Source organism: Dipodomys ordii, unplaced genomic scaffold (genome assembly GCF_000151885.1).
Source record: "Dipodomys ordii isolate 6190 unplaced genomic scaffold, Dord_2.0 Scaffold68, whole genome shotgun sequence".
NCBI classification, from domain to species: Eukaryota; Metazoa; Chordata; class Mammalia; order Rodentia; family Heteromyidae; genus Dipodomys; species Dipodomys ordii.
In genome coordinates, this window is record NW_012267284.1 from 4,473,245 (window position 1) to 4,491,574 (window position 18,330).

Below are 18,330 nucleotides of genomic sequence, written 5' to 3' on the forward strand. Positions count from 1 at the left end.
ATATATATATATATATATATATATATATTCTTGGAATATGGAAGTAAGATGGAAGTAAAGATTGACTCCCACCTTATTCCCCAAGGTCAAGCAAAGCACCAGGTGTGTGCTCACCTGCTTGCACACAGGAAGGTCATTCTGACCTCACCCCAGGTGGAACAATCTACTCTGGTCCTGGCCAAGGACACTGCCCATGGCCCTAAAGAAGCTGTAGCCCATTTTTTATTTTCTGCTTTCTTCTTAAGACCTATATAAGCCCACCCCAAAACCCAGTCCCTTGCACACCCTCCAACCCTGTGGGAAGGTCTGTGCCCCTCGCTGGCAATAAACAGTCCTCTAATGTTGATGATCCAGTCTGGCCAATTCCTTTTCCATTCTCCTCCATTTTCCTAACAAGCCCTGAGCTTTTTTGCTTGAGGCTAGCACTTTACCACTTTGAGCCACAGTGCCACTTCCAATAATCAGTTTTTAAAGTCCTGTTTACAAACCCTCAATTACTGACAGCCAACATAGTTTGCACCCAATCTGTTCACACAGACCCAGTCTATATGAAAATAAAGAACTATATGCTCAGAGCTTGGATGCTATTCATTAGATTTTTCACTCAAGGTGGAGTTCTACCACTTGAGCCACAGCTCGTCTTCTGACTTTTTTGGTAGTTAATTGGAGGTAAGAGTCTCACAGACTTTTCTGCCTGAGCTGGCTTCCAACTGCAATCCTCAGTAGCTAGGATTTCAGAACTTTTTTTTTTTTAATCACTCTTCATTCCTCTTTTTCCTACCAGGGCTGGGAAATCCTTTTTCTGCCAAGGGCCATTTGGATATTTATAATGTCATTCATGGACCATACAAAATGATATACAAGTGGACAGACCATAGGCAGCCCACAAGAAGCTCATGAGTCTGTTTATTCGTGTACCAAGTGATCTCTCAAGTCTGGCATGGCCATGGTACAGATTATTCCTCACCTCTGGAGGGGTGGAGGGTTCCAGGAAGAGCTTGGTGAATGGAAGGGCTCGAAACTGGTCTGGATCAGAGGAGAGCTAAAAATCCTCCAAAACATCAAGGGGATCTTTAGTTTTAGGAGAAGGAGTTAGATATATTCAACCCTTCCAGAATTTCAATCCTGAGAAAAAAAAGTATGAAGTCCTGGAAGCATTAGAGGAATTAGAGACCCATTAGAGGCTGGGTGCAGTGGCTCATACCTATAATCCCATATACTCAGGAGGCTGAGATCTGAGGACTGAGGATCAAAGCCAGCCTAGGCAGGAAGGTGTTATGAGACTTTCTGTTAGGAAAATGGAGGGGAATGGAAAAGGAATAGACCGGACTTGATCAACAGGTGAGGACTGTTTATTGCCAGCAAGGGGCAGATCTTCCTGGGGGTATGGAGGGTGTGCAAGGGACTGGATTTGGGGTCAGGTTTATATAGGTCTTAATAAGAAAGCAGAAAATAATAAAATGGGCTATGATCTCTTGGGGGTCAAGGGCAGTGTCCTTGGCCAGACCCAGAGTGGAATGTTCCACCTGGAGCAAGGGGCTATGATCTCCTGGGGACCAAGGACACCTGGGGGCTAAGGGCGGTGTCTGGGGCCAGGCCCCAAGTGGAATGCTCTGCCTGGGGTGAGGGGGTGTTCAGCTAAGCCAAAGTCAGAGTGACCTGCCTTCCGGACAAGCAGGTGAATGCACACCTGCTGTTGTTCTTGACCTCAGGGGAATAAGGCACCAGTCAATCCTCCACCAAAAAGCTGGAAGTAAAGCTATAGCTCAAGTGGCAGAGCACCAGCCTTGAACAACAACAAAAAAAAACCATAAAAACCTAGAAGACTCAGAGATAGCACCTAGTCCCTGAGTTCAAGCAAGACCATTTAGAGGAATAACACAGGAAAGATCAAGTTGGAAACTGGCGCCACAATAAAGAGTGTCAGCCTTGAGTGGAAAAAGCTCAAGGACAGGGTCTAGACCCTGAGTTCAAACCCCAGGACTGACAAAAGAAAAGAAAAAGGAAAAAAAAAAGGCATCCTGAGACCAGATTTTCCCATCTGGCTTTTGGAAGCCAGCCACATGACTAAAATTAAGTATTTCCTTGTTGAGCATTTGAGAATCAAATTTAGCCCAGTATCTGAAGCATGCAGCCCAGAAGGGAGTTTCAGAGGAGAGAAGCATCTGTCCCATGTCTCCCTGGGGCATCCCGTGGTGTAAAGGGACAGAATGAGGGTGCTGCATCCCCTTTAGTCAGAGGAAGCTCAAAACTGAGGTGCAACTCTCTAGAATAGCAGGACCCCCCTGGAGTACCATTCTGAGGATTGAGAGGTCCCCCAAACATGAAGTCAGACCCAACCAGAAAAGTAGAAGGACAGGAGACAAAGGGACTCACTATTAACATCAAGACTCTTCCTTGAGGCAGAAATGATGCTGAAAAGAGATGTGAAAGGTACAATAGGAGTACAGGTACACGCCTGTAATCCTTAGCTACTCAGGAGGCTGAGATGTGAGCATCACGGTCCAAAGCCAGCTGAGGCAGAAAAGTCCATGAGACTCTTTTTTTTTTTTTTTTGGTCGGCCGTGGGGCTTGAACTATGGGCCTGGGTGCTGTCCCTCAGCTCTTCAGCTCAAGGCGAGCGCTCTACCACTTGAGCTACAGCGCCACTTCCAGTTTTTTGGTGGTTTATTGGAGATAGGAGTCGCACCGTCTCTCCTGCCCGGGCTGGCTTTGAACTGCGATCCTCAGATCTCAGCCTCCTGAGTAGCTAGGATTACAGGCGTGAGCTACCAGCGCCCGGCTTTTTTTTGGGGGGGGGTCTGGTCGTGGGGCCTGAACTCTGGGCCTGGGCACTGTCCCTCAGCTATTCAGCTCAAGGCTAGCGCTCTACCACTTGAGCCACAGCGCCACTTCTGGCTTTTTTCTTTTTGCTTATGTGGTGCTGAGGAATCAAACCCAGGGCCTCAGGCATGCAAGGCAAGCGCTCTACCACTGAGCCATCTTCCCAGCCCATCCATGAGACTCTTATCTCCAATAAACTACTAAACACACACACACACACACACACACAAAACAGAAGTAGAGGTTGGCTCAAGTAGTGAAATGCTAGCCTTGAACAAAAGAAACTCAGAGATGGTGTCCATGTCATGAGTTCAAACCCCAGGAATGACACAAAAATAAAAGTGGGAGGACTTGACATGAATAAATGCTCATCACCTTTGAGGACTGCAGGTGGGGAGACTCCATTTTCTCCTCTGTTTCTTTTGGTGGGGGGAGGTTTTACCAGAGAGCTACCTTGACCAGGGTGAGGGAAGTAGACCATCCCACCAAAACCACTCTCCATGCAGCAAATGGGAATAAAAACATGGTGGCTCCTATTTTGTAGCCTTTATATTTATTTCCACATAGTGTGTGTATTTGTGTGTGCGCACGTGCCCACCAGTACTGGGGCTTGAACTTGGGACCTTGTGTTCTTACTTGACCTTCTCTGCTCAAGGTTAGTGCTAGACCATGTGAACCACAACTTCACTACTGGCTTTTTTTTTTCACTTGCTAATTGGAGATAAGAGTCTCAAAGATTTTTCTGTCCAGGCTGGCTTTTATCCTTTTTTTTGTCAGTCATGGGGCTTGAACTCTGGGCCTGGGCGCTCTCCCTCAGCTCTTCAGCTCAAGGCTAGCATTCTACCACTTTGAACCACAGCACCACTTCCAGTTTTCTGGTGGTGTATTAGAGATACAAGTCTCACTGACTTTCCTGCCCGGACTGGCTTTGAACGGTAATAACTGATATCTCAGCATCCTGAGTAGCTAGGATTACAGGTGTGAGGCACGTGCACCCGGCTTCAGGCTGGCTTTTGAGTGGTGAACCTCAGAGGAAAGCCTCCTGTGTAGCTACTGTTCTAAATGTGCTGCTCTCCAGGAACTACTGGAATCACAATAGGCATGAAGACAGAAATGTCTCAGCAAGGCAAAATTTACTTCTGTAGAAAGGTGTGCCGCCCTCAGGAGTCAGCCTGCTGGTCTGCCATGATGCTGCTGTTAAGCCCATGTGATTTTGGCTCAAGAGAGGCCCCATCCCAGTCCTCCCTTGTCCTCAGCCTGCTGTCCCTCTGCTTTGTACACTCCCTTTGGAATCTTGCTTGGCTGGGCTTCCTGGGGTACCTGAGGAGCCCCAGCATGAGTTGGGTGTGGGCTTAGGGGTTCTGGGAAACCAACACTGCACAGGTGCCCATTAAATAGCAGGTGCATCAAAAAAAAGAAAAGAAAAAGAAAGGTGTGCCGACAGCCAAAATTCTGACCGGCAAACCCCTGCTCAGACAGGTGGGGAGAGGCTAGTTTGAATAGGGTAAATGTATTTACACAAAGCCACCATCAAAAGACTTGGAGATAAGAAACAATTCTCAAGCAATCCTAAAACATAACCACACCCTCTATTTCTGGAACCTCTTGAGGTGTGTCTTCATTGAGACAAAGCCTCACATTTAAAAAAATCCTTCCTTATCCAAAGCCGCTCCTCTTTCTTTCCCTTTCCGGCTGATAGTCTTAGAAAAATCCACCCGAGCCAAGCCACCTGGCCAAAGCAAGAATTTATGGTTGTTTTGGGTTGTTTTTGCTGGTCCTGGGGTTTGAACTCAGGGCCTGGGCGCTGTCCCTGAGCTTTCTTTGCCCAAGGCTAGAGCTCTACCACTTGAGCCACAATGCCACTTCCGGCTTTTGCTGTGTATGTAGTATTGAGGAATCGAACCCAGGACTTCATGCATGCTAGGCAAGCACTCTACCACTGAGCCACCTTCCCAGCCAGGAACTTTACTTTTGCCAGTCGTGGGATTTGAACTCAGGGCCGAGGCACTGTCCCTGAGACTTTGGTGCTCAAGGCGCTGTAGAGCTCTACCACTTTGAGCCACAGCTCCACTTCCGGTTTTCTGATGGACTCTCGTCCGGTGGTTCATTGGAGATAAAGTCTAAGACTTCCTTAAGGAAGTCAAAACGACTGGCAGTTCTGGGCCTCGATTTTTTCATCTGTCCAATGGAGCGACAGCCTCCTTTCACCTGGGGGGGGGGCAGCAAGCACCGGGAAAAGCCAGGGCGCTTCCCGGACTCCTCACAGACGGGCGCACGGAGGGCGCTCCCAGAAAAGGTGACGGAACTTCCCTCAGGCGCACGCGCGGCGCGCCACCGCACGCTCCCACGCCTGCGTGCCCCTTACGAACCTGAGCCGAGTTTGGAGGCAATGGGGGCGGAGCCTCTCCAGTACGCCTGCGCCCTATCCGGCCGTGCGCCGCGGTGGGCGGGGCCGCGCAGGCGCACTAGATAGCCCGGCTCCGGAGCATAAACAAGAGCGGGGACGGGATGAGGCGGCGGTTGGTCCCCGAGCGGCGAGTGGCGGCGACTGTGGTGGCGAACGGGTCCCGGCGCAGCCCCTGAGCGCAGCCTGACCCGGCCCCGCGCGCGCGCCCCCGCGGGCCCATCCGCCGCGCGCGCAGCCATGAACCTGGCGAGCCAGAGCGGCGAGGCCGGCGCCGGCCAGCTGCTGTTCGCCAACTTCAACCAGGACAACACGTAAGGCCGCGCCCGGGGTCGGGGTCGGGGGCGGGGGGGGCAGAGGTCAGGGACGGGTCCAGGGGGTTGCCTCGCGGGGTCACCACCCGGCCTCCCGCCCTGGCTGGGTGGTGATGGGGTGGATAGCTTGGAGAGGGGGGAGGGCGGTCTTGAGGTCTTCCCTTCTGCAGAGTTGGGGCGCCTCGACTTACCTGGGCCGGTGCGGGTGGGCGGCCGCCTCCTCGCCCGCCTCTCCTCCTTGCTCAGCCCTCTGCCTGCCCCCCCCTCCTCCTCGTTCTTCCCTCTGGCCTTTCTCCTGTCTCCCCAGTATCTGAGCCTTTCTGCACCCTCCGTCCCCCTCTTGCTCGCTTTCCTTCTTTTTTTTTTCCCTCGTTTAATTTTTTTTCTGTTCCATTGCCTTCCATCCCGCTGATCTTATTTTCTCCAGGTCACTCGGTTATCTTCTCCAGGCAAACTTAGCAAAAAAAAAAAAATCATAAAACCTTCTGACCTCCCTCCAATCAAGGGGGAAACTGAGCCACGAGAATTCTTGCAGGGACTTCCCTCCCCCCCCCCCAAGAGTTTTGGCCCTTCAGGAGAGGGGCCATCCCCTGGGGCAAAACAGCTCCTCCTCCCCACCCATTGCCAGCCTGTGGATACCAGACCCTGTTTTTCCAAGTCGCTGTGATGTGGGTGAGAAGCAGGTGGCTCAGGCTGCCTCCATGACCTGTGAGGATAGTTGGAAGATGAGAAAGAAGGATGAGTTATGATACTGGAAGGGAGGAGAGCCATCTTGGGAAATGACTAACAGGAAGTGATGTAAGAGAAGGACCAGGAGTGGGTCACTTGGCATCATGCTAAGTAGTTGGTTGGTACTGGCAGAATGGCATTAGTTAAGTAGAAAGATACACACACACACACACACACACACATTTCCTTCCCCAGTTTGAAAGTTACTTGCAGAATGGAAAAATGCCCAGATGGAGGTATGCAGTAGGCGCTAAATAGTTCCTCCCCCAAATTCTCCAGATTGGTAAAGACACAGGCACAGTGGTGCCATATTGAGAGTTGGAAGAAGTTGGTCTAGCTACAGATAAAACACTAAAATTGTCTGGGTCTTTATAGATGCTTAATAGCGGAATGAGGCTAGGAGTGGAATCTTGTCTCTTAAGTTCTCTCTTCCAGTGTTCTCTCCACTCTGCAGAATTCTGAAAACCAAGTTTAAAAAGAGTGGTATAGCAACCTAAAGATTAAAGCTACCAGATACCATAGCCAGCACAAGAAAACTATTTGTGTTGGGTGTGGTGGCTTATACCTATAATCTCAGCTCCTCAGGTGGAGGAGATTGGGAGAATCATGGTTTGAGGCCAGCTTGGCAAAAAGTTAATGACTAATCTCATCTCAGTGAGCTGTGGTGGTCCATGCCTGTATTCCAGCTATGTAGAAGTCTTTAGGTAGGATTTGGGTCTAGGCCAGCCCAAATAAATATAAAAGGCTATATTTGAAAAGTAAAACATAAGGGGCTGGAGTTATGGCTCAAGTGGTAGAACACCTGCCTAGCAAAGTTGCAAGGCCCAATCAAATCCAAGTACTGCTAGAAAAAGAAAAAAAAAACTATTCTGGCAACCTGTTGCAGTTTGCTATAATTGCAATAAACGATCCAAGTAGGGAAGAAGAAATTTAAAATTCATTACGATTTGATTTATAAGCCTGTAGTATTTGGGGTTTATCTAAATGAAGAGACTCTCCAAAATGTTTTCCATGGCTTTGTCAGCTTCTTACTAGTTATTTTTATCAGAAGGAAGTCCATTATAGGTCGACGTTCTTGTTATTTTAAATGAGCCACTAAGTTGCCTATATAATAAGCATGCCCCAATCTTGGCTGAAACAGGACTTTTTTATTCAGACTTGGAATCCTAGTGCCATAGATGCCTGTGTCATAATTTTGCCTCTATGGAGACCTTGACGTATGTAGTATTAGCGAAAGTCGGTAGCTCCAAGTGCGTTCTACTAAGAGTGAGTTCATTGGTCAGCTAGTAGGACTGCCAGACTTGTTTTAAAGCTGCATTGGAAAGAAATACAGAAGTTCCTATGCAGAGAGTTTATGCCTTCTTCTCTCCTTCCCAACGCAGAATTTATTTTCTTAGAGGAATGTGGAATGTTCAAGGACTTTTTATTAACTTTATTCCATAGTCAGATCAGAATTATGTAGAAACTAGAGGAACACCATTTTTAGTAAGGCGTCCGTGTCAGCCTTAGTCCATGATTGTAAGGGATAGTGGTTAGGGCCAGTTCAGGAGACAGAAGTGTCCTCTACAAGAATGTCAGTTGGTCTGTATCTTTTTTTGGGTGGTCGTGGGGCTTGAACTCTGGGCCTGAGTGCTGTCCCTGTGCTCTTCAGCTCAAGGTGAGCGCTCTACCACTTGAGCTACAGCGCCACTTCTGGTTTTCTGGTGGTTTATTGGAGATAAGAGTTTGATGGACTTTCCTGCCCAGGCTGACTTTGAACCGAGATCCTCAGATCTCAGCTTCCTGAGTAACTAGGGTTACAGGTTTGAGCCACCAGCGCCCGGCCGGTCTTTATCTTTTAAACTAAGCCTAGCAACACCATATCCCTGGCACTTCAAACTGTCACTGTCTTATCCTCTTTCTTTGTACTGGTCAATATGATTTCAAATGATGTGGTTGGTTTTCCTTTTATTTGCATCGTTATCCTGAAAGTGTGATTTGAGTTTTATTTGCTTTTTACCATGTTTTGTTTTTGATTTTGTTTTGTTTTTGTTTTTGTTTTTGTTTTAACTAGAAGAGAGAAAAAGAGAGCAAGAGCATCTGGTCGTCGTCATCGTGACTATGCCTGGTTAGTTCCCATCCTGGGTCTCTGAAAGTAACTGCAAAAGGCTGGTATTGGAGCCCCTCCTGGCTTTTGGATATTGAAGTTAGACCCAGGCTCACACCTAATGATCCCTCCTAGTTGGGAGGTAGAGATTGGGGGGATCTTGGCCTGCCAAGCCCAGGCAAAAAGCAAAACCCCATTTTAATAAGCTGGGGTTGGTTGTGCATTTCTGTGATCCCAGCTTCATAGGAGACCACAGGTAGTAGGAAGGTGATCCAAGTTCAGCCTGGACAAAAAATCCCTAGGACTGGGAGCAAGTACAAGGTTATGAGTTCAAACCCCAGGACTTCCACAGGGGGAAAAAAAAAGGTGAAGCTAACTAGTGACTTAAGTGGCAAAGGGTCTCTGGACTGTGGAAATAGTGGGGACCACTGTGGGGTGCTGATATGGCCATGTCTGTCCTAGACAATATTGCTGAAAGGGATAGAAAGAAGATGTGGCTTGGCCTCCCCAGCCTTGATGTCATTCAAGGTCTGGGGGGATTGGCTGCTGGGCTCTGTCCTTGTCTGCAGATCAAGATGGCTTTTAAGGGTCTTCAGCCTTAGAGCTGGGGTCCCTGTGCCTGAGGTGCTGAGACATTGAGAAAGACAGGGATGACACAGTCCAGCACAATAGCCTGTGGCAAGGAGACTGCATCGGAAGAAATTTGGTGTAGGAAAGGGCTCTGCTTTGGATCTAGATGGCTTTGAAGGCCTTACGACTGGCCAGGGCAGGCTGCAGTGGAAACTTGTAAGTCTTTGGTAAGAGCTGGGCCTGCCATAGATGGCTTAGAAGGTCCCAAGTGAGGGCGACAGGCCCTGCCGGCTTGCTGGCAGCCTCAGGGCAGCTGCTTCCTGATCCCCTTCACTCCTGTAATCAAGTGCTCACCCCTGTAATCAGGTGTGGCCTTTCAGAAGGAAGACAGTAGAAGGAAGCATATAGGAAGTGGCTCCTGGAAAAGGAAGAAAAAGATCTTCACATTTTCACTGTTAGTAGAAATGGCTGCTTTTTAGATGGGGAATGCTCAAGTTAAATGCAGTGACAGACTTTGGATTGAAGGTGGTAAATGAAGCAGAAGCATTTGTTTGGCTCTCTCCCCAAATTGGAATTAAATGTCTTTAGGGCTTGACCCAAGGGCTATGGTGGGGTCTAGACCAGGGAGTAAGGAAGGAGGTTAGGGACGGAATTCCTGTGCTGCCAGTGGCTCCCTCCTCTAAAGACAGAGCTGATCTCTGCTCTGGAGGAAGCAGAACAGAACAACAGGATCTTCTTTTTTTTTTTTTGCCAGTCCTGGGGCTTGAACTCAGGGCAGGCGCACTGTCCCTGAACTTCTTTTTGCTCAAGGCTAACACTGTACCACTTGAGCCACAATGCCACTTCTGGCTTTTCTGTTTATGTGGTACTGAGAAATCAAACCCAGGGCTTCATGCATGTTAGACAAGCACTCTACCACTAAGCCACATTCCCAGTCCAGTATTACTACTTTTAAGTACTCATGTATATTGTAATAAATAGTGTTATTAGAGCAAAGCTCATACTTATCTGCAGTCTATCTCTCCCATTCTTGCATCTGGCATTTTATGGTCAGGTGAATCATGAGCTGTGATTAAAGTAGAATCTCTTTTGTGTTGGAAAAATCAAGTGTAAGCACACACACATACACACATGCATATGTGCTGGGCACTGAACCCAGGGCCTTGCTCTCACTGAACCAAGGGCCTTACTCTGCAATAGAGTTACCCTCCTTCCTTAGCCTAGTATAAAACCCTTCCCTCTCTCCCCCACTTTACTGGGAAGGGGTCTACTTCTGCTGTATATACTGGATCTGTATCTCAGGACTACCAGTGTTTGTGTTTTTATTTCTTATTTTCTTTTTTTAATTTTTTTGCCAGTCCTGGAGCTTGAATTCAGAGCCTGACTACTGTCCCTGAGCTTCTTCTTTTTTTTTTTTTTTATTTGTTTTTTTGGGTCCAGTCATGGGGCCTGAACTCTGGGCCTGGGCGCTGTCCCTCAGCTCTTCAGCTCAAGGCTAGTGCTCTATCACTTGAGCCACAGCGCCACTTCTGGCTTTTCTTTTTGCTTATGTGGTGCCAGGGCCTCTGGCATGCAAGGCATGCCCTCTACCAATGAGCCACCTTCCCAACCCCCCCTGAGCTTCTTTCACTCAAGGCTAGCACCACTTGAGCCACAGCGCCACTTCTGGCTTTTTCAGTATATGTAATACTGAGGAATGGAACCCAGGGCTTCGCACATGCAAGGCAAGCACTCCACCACTAAGCCACATTCCCAGCCCTGTGTTTTTATTTCTTACTAGCTGGAGTACACCCCTGCTTTGTAGACTTCGGGGTTATAATTCTAGAGGAGGCATGTAGCATGCTAAATCAGAGCAGGCATGGTGGTCAAAGCCTTAGTTTGAGCAACTTCTGTCTGGCTGGGAAGGGGAGGGGCACAGTCGAGTGCTTAGATACTTTCCATTTGTTCCAGGACCCGATTCTAAGGCTCACCTACTTGGCCCTTGGGAGAACCCTCCCTCCCCCACCCCCCAAGCTTACTTTATACTTAAGGCTCATGAGCATATGGTAGTGTGGTTTCTAAGCCAAGGAAGTTAGAAGGAGCAGGGCTGTTAATGGTGGTAGAATGGTCCCAAGGGAATGTAGCACTGCAAAACCAAGGCAGGAAATAGGTTTTGATGCTTGGGATGAAGCCCAGAGCCTCTCAAGTTCTTTGTACTTGTTCTGCCACTGAGTTTCAGGCCCAGCCACAGAAAGTATCTTCATAAAAGCACTGAAGTCTGACCATCTGGTGGGTGTAGGCAAAACAGTTCAAAAGAATTTGTGAGCCATGTGTGGTGGGCACACCTGGAATCCTAGCATTTGGGAGGCTGAGGCAGGAAGATCTCAAGTTTGGGGTTGTTTATTTGTTTGAGGGTTGTTTTTGGTTTGGTTTTTTTTGGTTGGTTGTGGGGCTTGAACTCTGGGCCTGGCCACTGTCCTTGTGCTCTTCAGCTCAAGGTGAGCGTTCTACCTCTGGAGCCACAGCACCACTTACGGTTCTCTAGTGGTTTATTGGGGATCAGAGTCAATACGGACTTTTCTGCCCGGGCTGGCTTTGAACCATGATCCTCAGATCTCTCAGCCCGCTGAGTAGCTAGGATTACAGGCGTGAGCCACAGGCACCCGGCTTGTTTGAGGGTTTTTTTTTTTTTAACCAGTCCTAAGACTTGAACTCAGGGCCTGGGCAGTCTCTGAGCTTCTTTTGATCAAGGCTAGTGCTCTACATCTAATCTATAGTACCACTTCTGGCTTTTTCTGGAATTTCTGTTTGTACTGAGGAATTGAACCCAGAGTTTCATGCATGCTAGGCAGCCACCCTACCACTAAGTCATATTCCCAGTCCCTGTTGGTTCTTTATTTATTACCACTTTTCAAAATGTTCGCAAGAATTACTAGTAATACCTGAGATAACTAGTTATACATGCAGAGTTGTGGTTTTTTTGTTTGTTTGTCTGTTTGTTTGTTTTGGCAAAGAAAAATCCCACACACTAGTAGATAGGCCTATTTTTGTTCTGTTACACTTCTCTGCAGCCCAGGCTGGTCTCACACTTGTGATCTTTCTGCCTCAGCCTCCCTGGTGCTGAGATTACAGGTGGGTACCACCACCGCTGGATATAATTTAAAATGTTAACAGTGCTGATAACCATTCCATTCTCAACAATGTATTTCGTCGACGTGTGTATGGAAGAGGAGGAAGTAGATGATCAATTAAAGTACCTTAGAGTACAGATGCATGAAGGATGAAGTGTCTTACCTTCTTTCTCTCTGGGCTTCCAGTCTGTCTACTTGTTTTCCCCAGAGGTCACACATGAAATGCTCTGTGTGACTTCCCACCACATCCCTCCTGCTTTCTCCTTTCCCTACTTCTATAGCTCTGTTTGCTTCTCCCTGCCATCCTTGAAGAGGTAACCCTATGGGGGAAGGGGGTGAGGAAGGCAGCCAGCACCAGGTCCTCAGAGGACTTGCAGCATGGCACTTACCTGGCTCTGCCCTGCCTTCCAACCTACTTGGTCATGTTGCAGCAGGAATGGTGGAGGCTATGTTGGAAAAGACCACCTGGGTGACAGTTGTCTTAGGATTTAGAACTCGGTGCTGGCATGAGTGTTTTCAAGTTCTCAGTACATCCCTGTTTCCCAGCATCATCATGCAGCACAGTAGTCTCCAGAAAAGGTTTGTAGATATTAACCAAGAACATTGTGTGTTCCACTGGCCTAGTAGCCTGCTCCTGTGCCCCGCCCTGGCACACAGGCAGCAGTGGGCAGAGATGGGCCTGCTGCAATGCCCTGGACCTACAGGAGGTGAGAGCGAGCTACAGTGAGCTTGTGTGAGAATCAGCTCCTTTTTTTAAAAAAAAAATTTAAACTGTTATTATAAAGCTGATATATGGGGGGAGGGGGGAGATGGGAAAGGGAAACAAAGGAGGAGGCAACAATGCTTGATAAGAAATGTACTCATTACCTTGCCCATGTAATTGTAACCCCTCTGTACGGTATTTTCACAATAAAAAATAAATAAATAAAATGTCTTATTTATAAAGAAAAAAAAAGGTGATGTACAGAGGGGTTACAGTTATATAAGTCAAGTAAATAGTACATTTCTTTTTGGACAGTGTCACCCCTTCCCTCGTATAACCCTTATTTCTGAATTTGGCTTTTTTGCAGGTCCCTAGCAGTTGGTAGTAAGTCCGGTTATAAGTTTTTCTCCCTTTCTTCTGTGGATAAGCTGGAACAGATCTATGAATGCAGTAAGTGATTGCTTTATTTTTCTTTTCTTAAAAAAATACAGACCTGGCTGGGCACCAGTGTCTCATGCCTATAATCCTAGCTATGCAGTAGGCTGAGATCTGAGGATCGAGGTTCAAAGCCAGCCCATGCAGGAAAATCCCATGAGACTTATCTCTAATTAACCACTGGAAAATGGAAGTGGCACTGTGGCTCAAGTGGTAGAGTGCCAGCCTTGAGCAGAAGAGCTCAAGGACAGCGCCCAGGCCCAGAGTTCAAGCCCCACGACTGACAAACAAACAAAATAGACCAATTGTATGTGACATGAAATAAAGTCTTAAACACTCTGGTTTAAGTGTAGTACCCCCTGGGCTAGTCTTCTGGTCCCAGCTCCATCTCCTCAGGGGTAACAACTACTGATGCTCCACAGGTGTCCTTCCAGGTCCTCTCCTGTGTATTTGCGTAAGTATAAATGTTCACTCAGAATTTATGGACTTTTTTTGTTTTTGATACTTTGCCATATACATACATTACTCTGTATGCCATTTAAACCATTTAGGTTGCTTCTAGAACACTCAGACCTTTTCAGCCCCTGTAGGAATGATTTAACTTCTTGTCATTTTCTAGCATCTGAGCTCCCCATGTGTCAGCGGCCATGTGGAGTAGAGTGAGGGCTGTGAGTTGAGTGGCGGTAGAGCAGTGGAAAGACTGAGCTTGGGCTTCTTGATCAGTCACTTACTATTGGCTTTAAATGGACTACCTCATTTCTAGGTAGTTCCTTTTTACTGTTTATAGAACAGAAATAAAATGCCCATGTATGGAGTTGTCTGATTAGAAATCAGTGGCTCTATAAAGCAGTATTTGCAGAAGAAATTTTAAGTACAGACCCTCACTGAAATTATTAAGATTCTCCTGGAGATCTGAGATGTCCAGGTCCCTTGAATCCTTTGTTCAGTTTCTCCCAGTGGAAGCATGTTGCAAAGCCTCAGCACCAGAACAGTGCTATTGTCGCCCTGCTGGTTTATTGTACCCATGTTCTGAGTTCTAATCCTATGTTGATTCCTGTATCCTCCATAAGATATGGACCAGAACCCCCTCAGCCTCCTACCACAGCCCCTAATCCTGGCAACTCAAGTTGTCTTCCTCTCTCAGGTTGGAAAGTTGTATTAGGTTTTTTGTTGCTAGAACAAAATACTCGAGACAAGACAACTTGGGAAGAAAAGATACACTTTTTGGAGATAAGTGCCAGCAATGCAGTACTGAGCCATATGGTAATAATAGCATGTGTGATTTTGAAGAAACTGACCATATCCAGGGGCTGCACCATTTTACCTACCCGCCAGCAGTAAGTTTTCAGCCCCTCAGTTCTGTGCCATTGCCGACATTTGGTATTACCATATATTCGAGTGGCATGGTACTTTCAGTATGTTCCTTGTCCTCTTCTGGCTGGTGACAGTGAATGTCTTTGGTGCTCCATACCACCTGCGTGTCCCCCTAAGCAAACTGTCGGGTCACCTGTGCCCACTCTGACTCAGTTGGTTCTGTAGTGTTGAGTGTCCTGGTGTCTGGCTAGCCATGGGGCCTGGATCTGCATGGAGCTTTTGGAGCAGATCTGAGCACCTGTGGAGCCTCCTTTCAGGGAGTAAGGAGTGTGCCGTTTGTAATGACCTGGCTGTAGTTTGGACAGTGGGTTGAGGATCTTTATCATTCTGGTTGTGTACAGGGGCATTTGGAGAGCTGGGTTTCCACCCTATTGACAATGCCAGCATCTCTTGTCAGTGTGTGAACCCTGTTGGCACTGTTGCCTGTATTGGTGCCCAGGAGTGGCACGAGAAGACACCCTCCATGAGTTCACACATTCACACCACCTGGTATCTAGTTACTAGAGGCCAAGAGAGATGGTGTTTCTATCCTTGTGAACTTGTCTTTAACTAGAGGAAGACGGGGATGGAGAGGAGTTTGTGTGTGTGTGTGTGTGTGTGTGTGTGTGTGTGTGTGTGTGTGTTGAAGCTGGGACATATTGGAAAGGAAACAGGTAGGATTGACAGTTCACACGTGTCTTTAACTAGAGGAAGACGGGGATGGAGAGGAGTGTGTGTGTGTGTGTGTGTGTGTGTGTGTGTGTGTGTGTGTGTGTGTGTGTGTGTTTGTGTTGAAGCTGGGACATATTGGAAAGGAAACAGGTAGGATTGACAGTTCACACGTGTGTGTACACCCTGCTAACAGAATGTGAACATTCAACTGTGAAGTACAGAGGTTAGCCACCAGGAGGGGAGGGGCCTGGCCTCCTGCCTTCAGGCACCCTCCCTTGCTCTCAGTGGCCCATTGTCTATTGTCCATTGCCCAGAAGAAGTGCCTGTCAGGGCCCTTTCCAGAGAGGGATGGCCAGGCTTGGCGCAGCCTTCTACTACTGTCTTAGCTTTGCTCCTCTATTGTCACAGCCTCTGGTGCTTACTAAACTTCCCACCTGAGCTCCCTATTCAGGAGGCCTTTCCTCTGTACCTCTCCTCACATGACCAAAGGGTGAGGTAGGTGTGATCCAGCTCACTGACCTGGAGCACCCAGCATTCTTGATCTCCAACAGGACCTTCCCCCCCAGAGGATGAAAGGTAGCCCTGTCTCTGGCAAAGGAGTCTCTGGCCTTCACGAATGACTGAAACATTGACTGAATTTATGTCCCTATGAAGTACCTTGGTCATGCTCTCAAACCCTTGTCAATCACTACAGACGTCCTCACGGTCCTCAGGCACACATTGCTATGTATGGCCTGATGTGTGGACCTAACTGGGTCTAGTGGCTCAAACAGGAACTAACACACACACAAAAGCTAATCTTCATTCTTCATGAAGTGGACTCACTTGGCTGGCTTTTGGTGGAGTAGCTTGTGATGTGTTGACAGTGTCTGTAAGAAGGAACTAGACCCTGGCCAGCAAGGGATTCTGTGTTCATTCTTGAGTAAGCTTTGGTTTTAAAACTATATAAAGCAGACAGCGTTTTCAGGTGCACACTTCAAACCTAAGACATCCTTCTGTTGAGGAGTAAAAGGATGTGTGCCTTAGGAGCAGCTTGGCCTCTTGAGTGTGTGAAGTGTGCATACAAGATTGGTTAATAGGGGCTGGGAAGGTGGCTCAGTGGTAGAGCGCTTGCCTTGTATGCATAAAGCCCTGGGTTCAATTCCTCAGCACCACATAAGCAAAAAAAGCCAGAAGTGGCGCTGTGGCTTAAGTGGTAGAGAACTAGCCTTGAGCTGAAGAGCCCAGAGAGGGCACCCAGGCCCAGAGTTCAGGCCCCACAACCAACCAAAAAAAAAAAAAAAGGATTGGCATTCTCTTGCAGGGGGACAGCAAGGACCCTTGATTATTCCAGGGTTGGCTGGTCCTTCTCAGCAGTCCACAAGAAAGTCAGATCTTTATGGCTGTGACAGAAAGAATGAACCAGAACCGGTCCTGAAAAGAAAGAAGCTAGGCAAGTATTCTTCCATACCTTGAAAATGTACTAGGAACCACAGCCTGTGGCTGGCAGCATTGTTAGCCTCACTGCCTCCACCGTTGTTGTTGCCCACAGAGCCCAGGGGCCCAGCTCCCACATGCTTTGCCTGTTAGCGCCTGTATGGTGCTTTGAAGGTGCATAATGCTCCCAGGCAAGGCCTCTCATCCCATTCCTCCCCCACCCCCACCCTGGTAGGCGGAAAGGTAAATGACCAGCTTTATAATTTGTAAAATTATCCTGGGAAGTTAGTGTTGTATGCTTTCCTTGCGTGTTGTGAGCTGAGCTGGAGAGAGATGCATGGTAAAGCACTCCTGAAAGCTGGCAGACCCCACACTGGCATCTTCGGGCTGGGCACTGATGCTTCTGTCTGTCTGTGTTGGCTATTATATTCATTTCAGTGAGATCTATGAAATGGAGTCTGGGGACACAGATCCAACATCCAGCAGACTCATGGGAAGCATCTTGTGTTGATTATTTACCTGCTTTATCTCCACTCTCCAGTCAGCCCTTTAAAAGCACATCAAAACTTCCTCCCTCCCTCCCATCCAGTAATTAATTCTCCAAGTCAGAGCTCACACCACCAGTGCCCAGGAGGAAAGTTTGCAGGAACTGGGGCAGAGGCCACCTAGACGAATCCTGAGAGCCTGGCCTGGCCACTTGAGGTCAGCAATGTTTGTGCTCATTCCCTCCCTGTCAGCCATGTGCTCTGCCTGGTTTTGACAGTGTGTCACCATAAATCATGTTTCTCGCGTGACTCTCCTGCCTTGTGCTCCCTACGAGCGCAGAGCTGCCTGCCCTGGCATTGATGCCCTGAGGGCCAAATGTGCATGTGTGGTAGTGGTTCTGGAGGGTGAGGTGGATACCACTCACTCCTGGTGGACAGGAGGTCTTGGCCTCTGCCTGGCTGCTTTGGAAAGCTGGCTATCTACAGATAACCACCAGAAGACTAGGCAGTTGGCCTGTGCCCCTAGATTCCACAACCTTATCAGGACACCTGGGCCATGGGCAGATCTCCGGAAAGGCTGCCCTGCTGCATGCCCATGTCCGCCTGGCCTAGCTCGTGACTTGATAGAGTGCCCTGCTACACTCATCAGCTTCTTGCATCAGATCTTCATATGTCAGCCAAAGTTCATCTGGCTTCCGTGTGTGTGTGTGTATGTGTTGCGCGTGTGTGCGCGCATGCGCGCACACTCTCACAAGCACTGCCCTGTGAAATGTGATTGACACCTATATGGCATATAAAGAAATTTGTTGGGCTGGGCACCGGTGGCTCACGCCTGTAATCCTAGCTGCTCAGGAGGCTGAGATCTGAGGATCATGGTTCAACGCCAGCCTGGGCAGGAAAGTCTGTAAGACTCATCTCCAGTAAACCACCAGAAAACCGGAAGTGGCACTGTGGCTCTAGTGGTAGAGTGCTCACCTTGAGCTGAAGAGCTCAGGAACCGCGCCCAAGCCCAGAGTTCAAGCCTCACAACTGACAAAAAGGAAAAAAAAAACTGTTGTGAGGCTTAGTATATTTACTAAGTTGTGCAGCTTACCATAATCTAGTTGTAAAACATTTCTATCATCTCCCTAAGACAGCCTGCTTTCATTAGCAGTTACTCCCCGGCTCCCCCAGCACCTCGACTAATCTACTTTCTGCTCCTATGAACTGGCTTGCTGTCTGGGCCTTTCA

General features: G+C 48.1%; 1 protein-coding gene across 2 annotated transcripts in view; it reads left to right on the forward strand.

Moving 5' to 3' along the window:
• The first annotated feature begins 5,277 nt into the window (after nucleotides 1-5,277).
• The window catches only part of Wipi2 (WD repeat domain, phosphoinositide interacting 2), a 42,419-nt gene continuing 29,366 nt past the window's right edge, over nucleotides 5,278-18,330 (forward strand). The window contains exons 1-3 of one of the 2 annotated variants that reach the window (XM_013023524.1): nucleotides 5,309-5,541; nucleotides 8,324-8,377; nucleotides 13,107-13,189. In XM_013023524.1, the coding sequence (XP_012878978.1) occupies nucleotides 5,468-5,541; nucleotides 8,324-8,377; nucleotides 13,107-13,189 (211 nt within the window). In that variant the 5' untranslated portion in view covers nucleotides 5,309-5,467. Of the gene's footprint in view, nucleotides 5,542-8,323; nucleotides 8,378-13,106; nucleotides 13,190-18,330 lie in introns of both variants that reach the window. The other variant, XM_013023525.1, reaches the window with a different exon arrangement.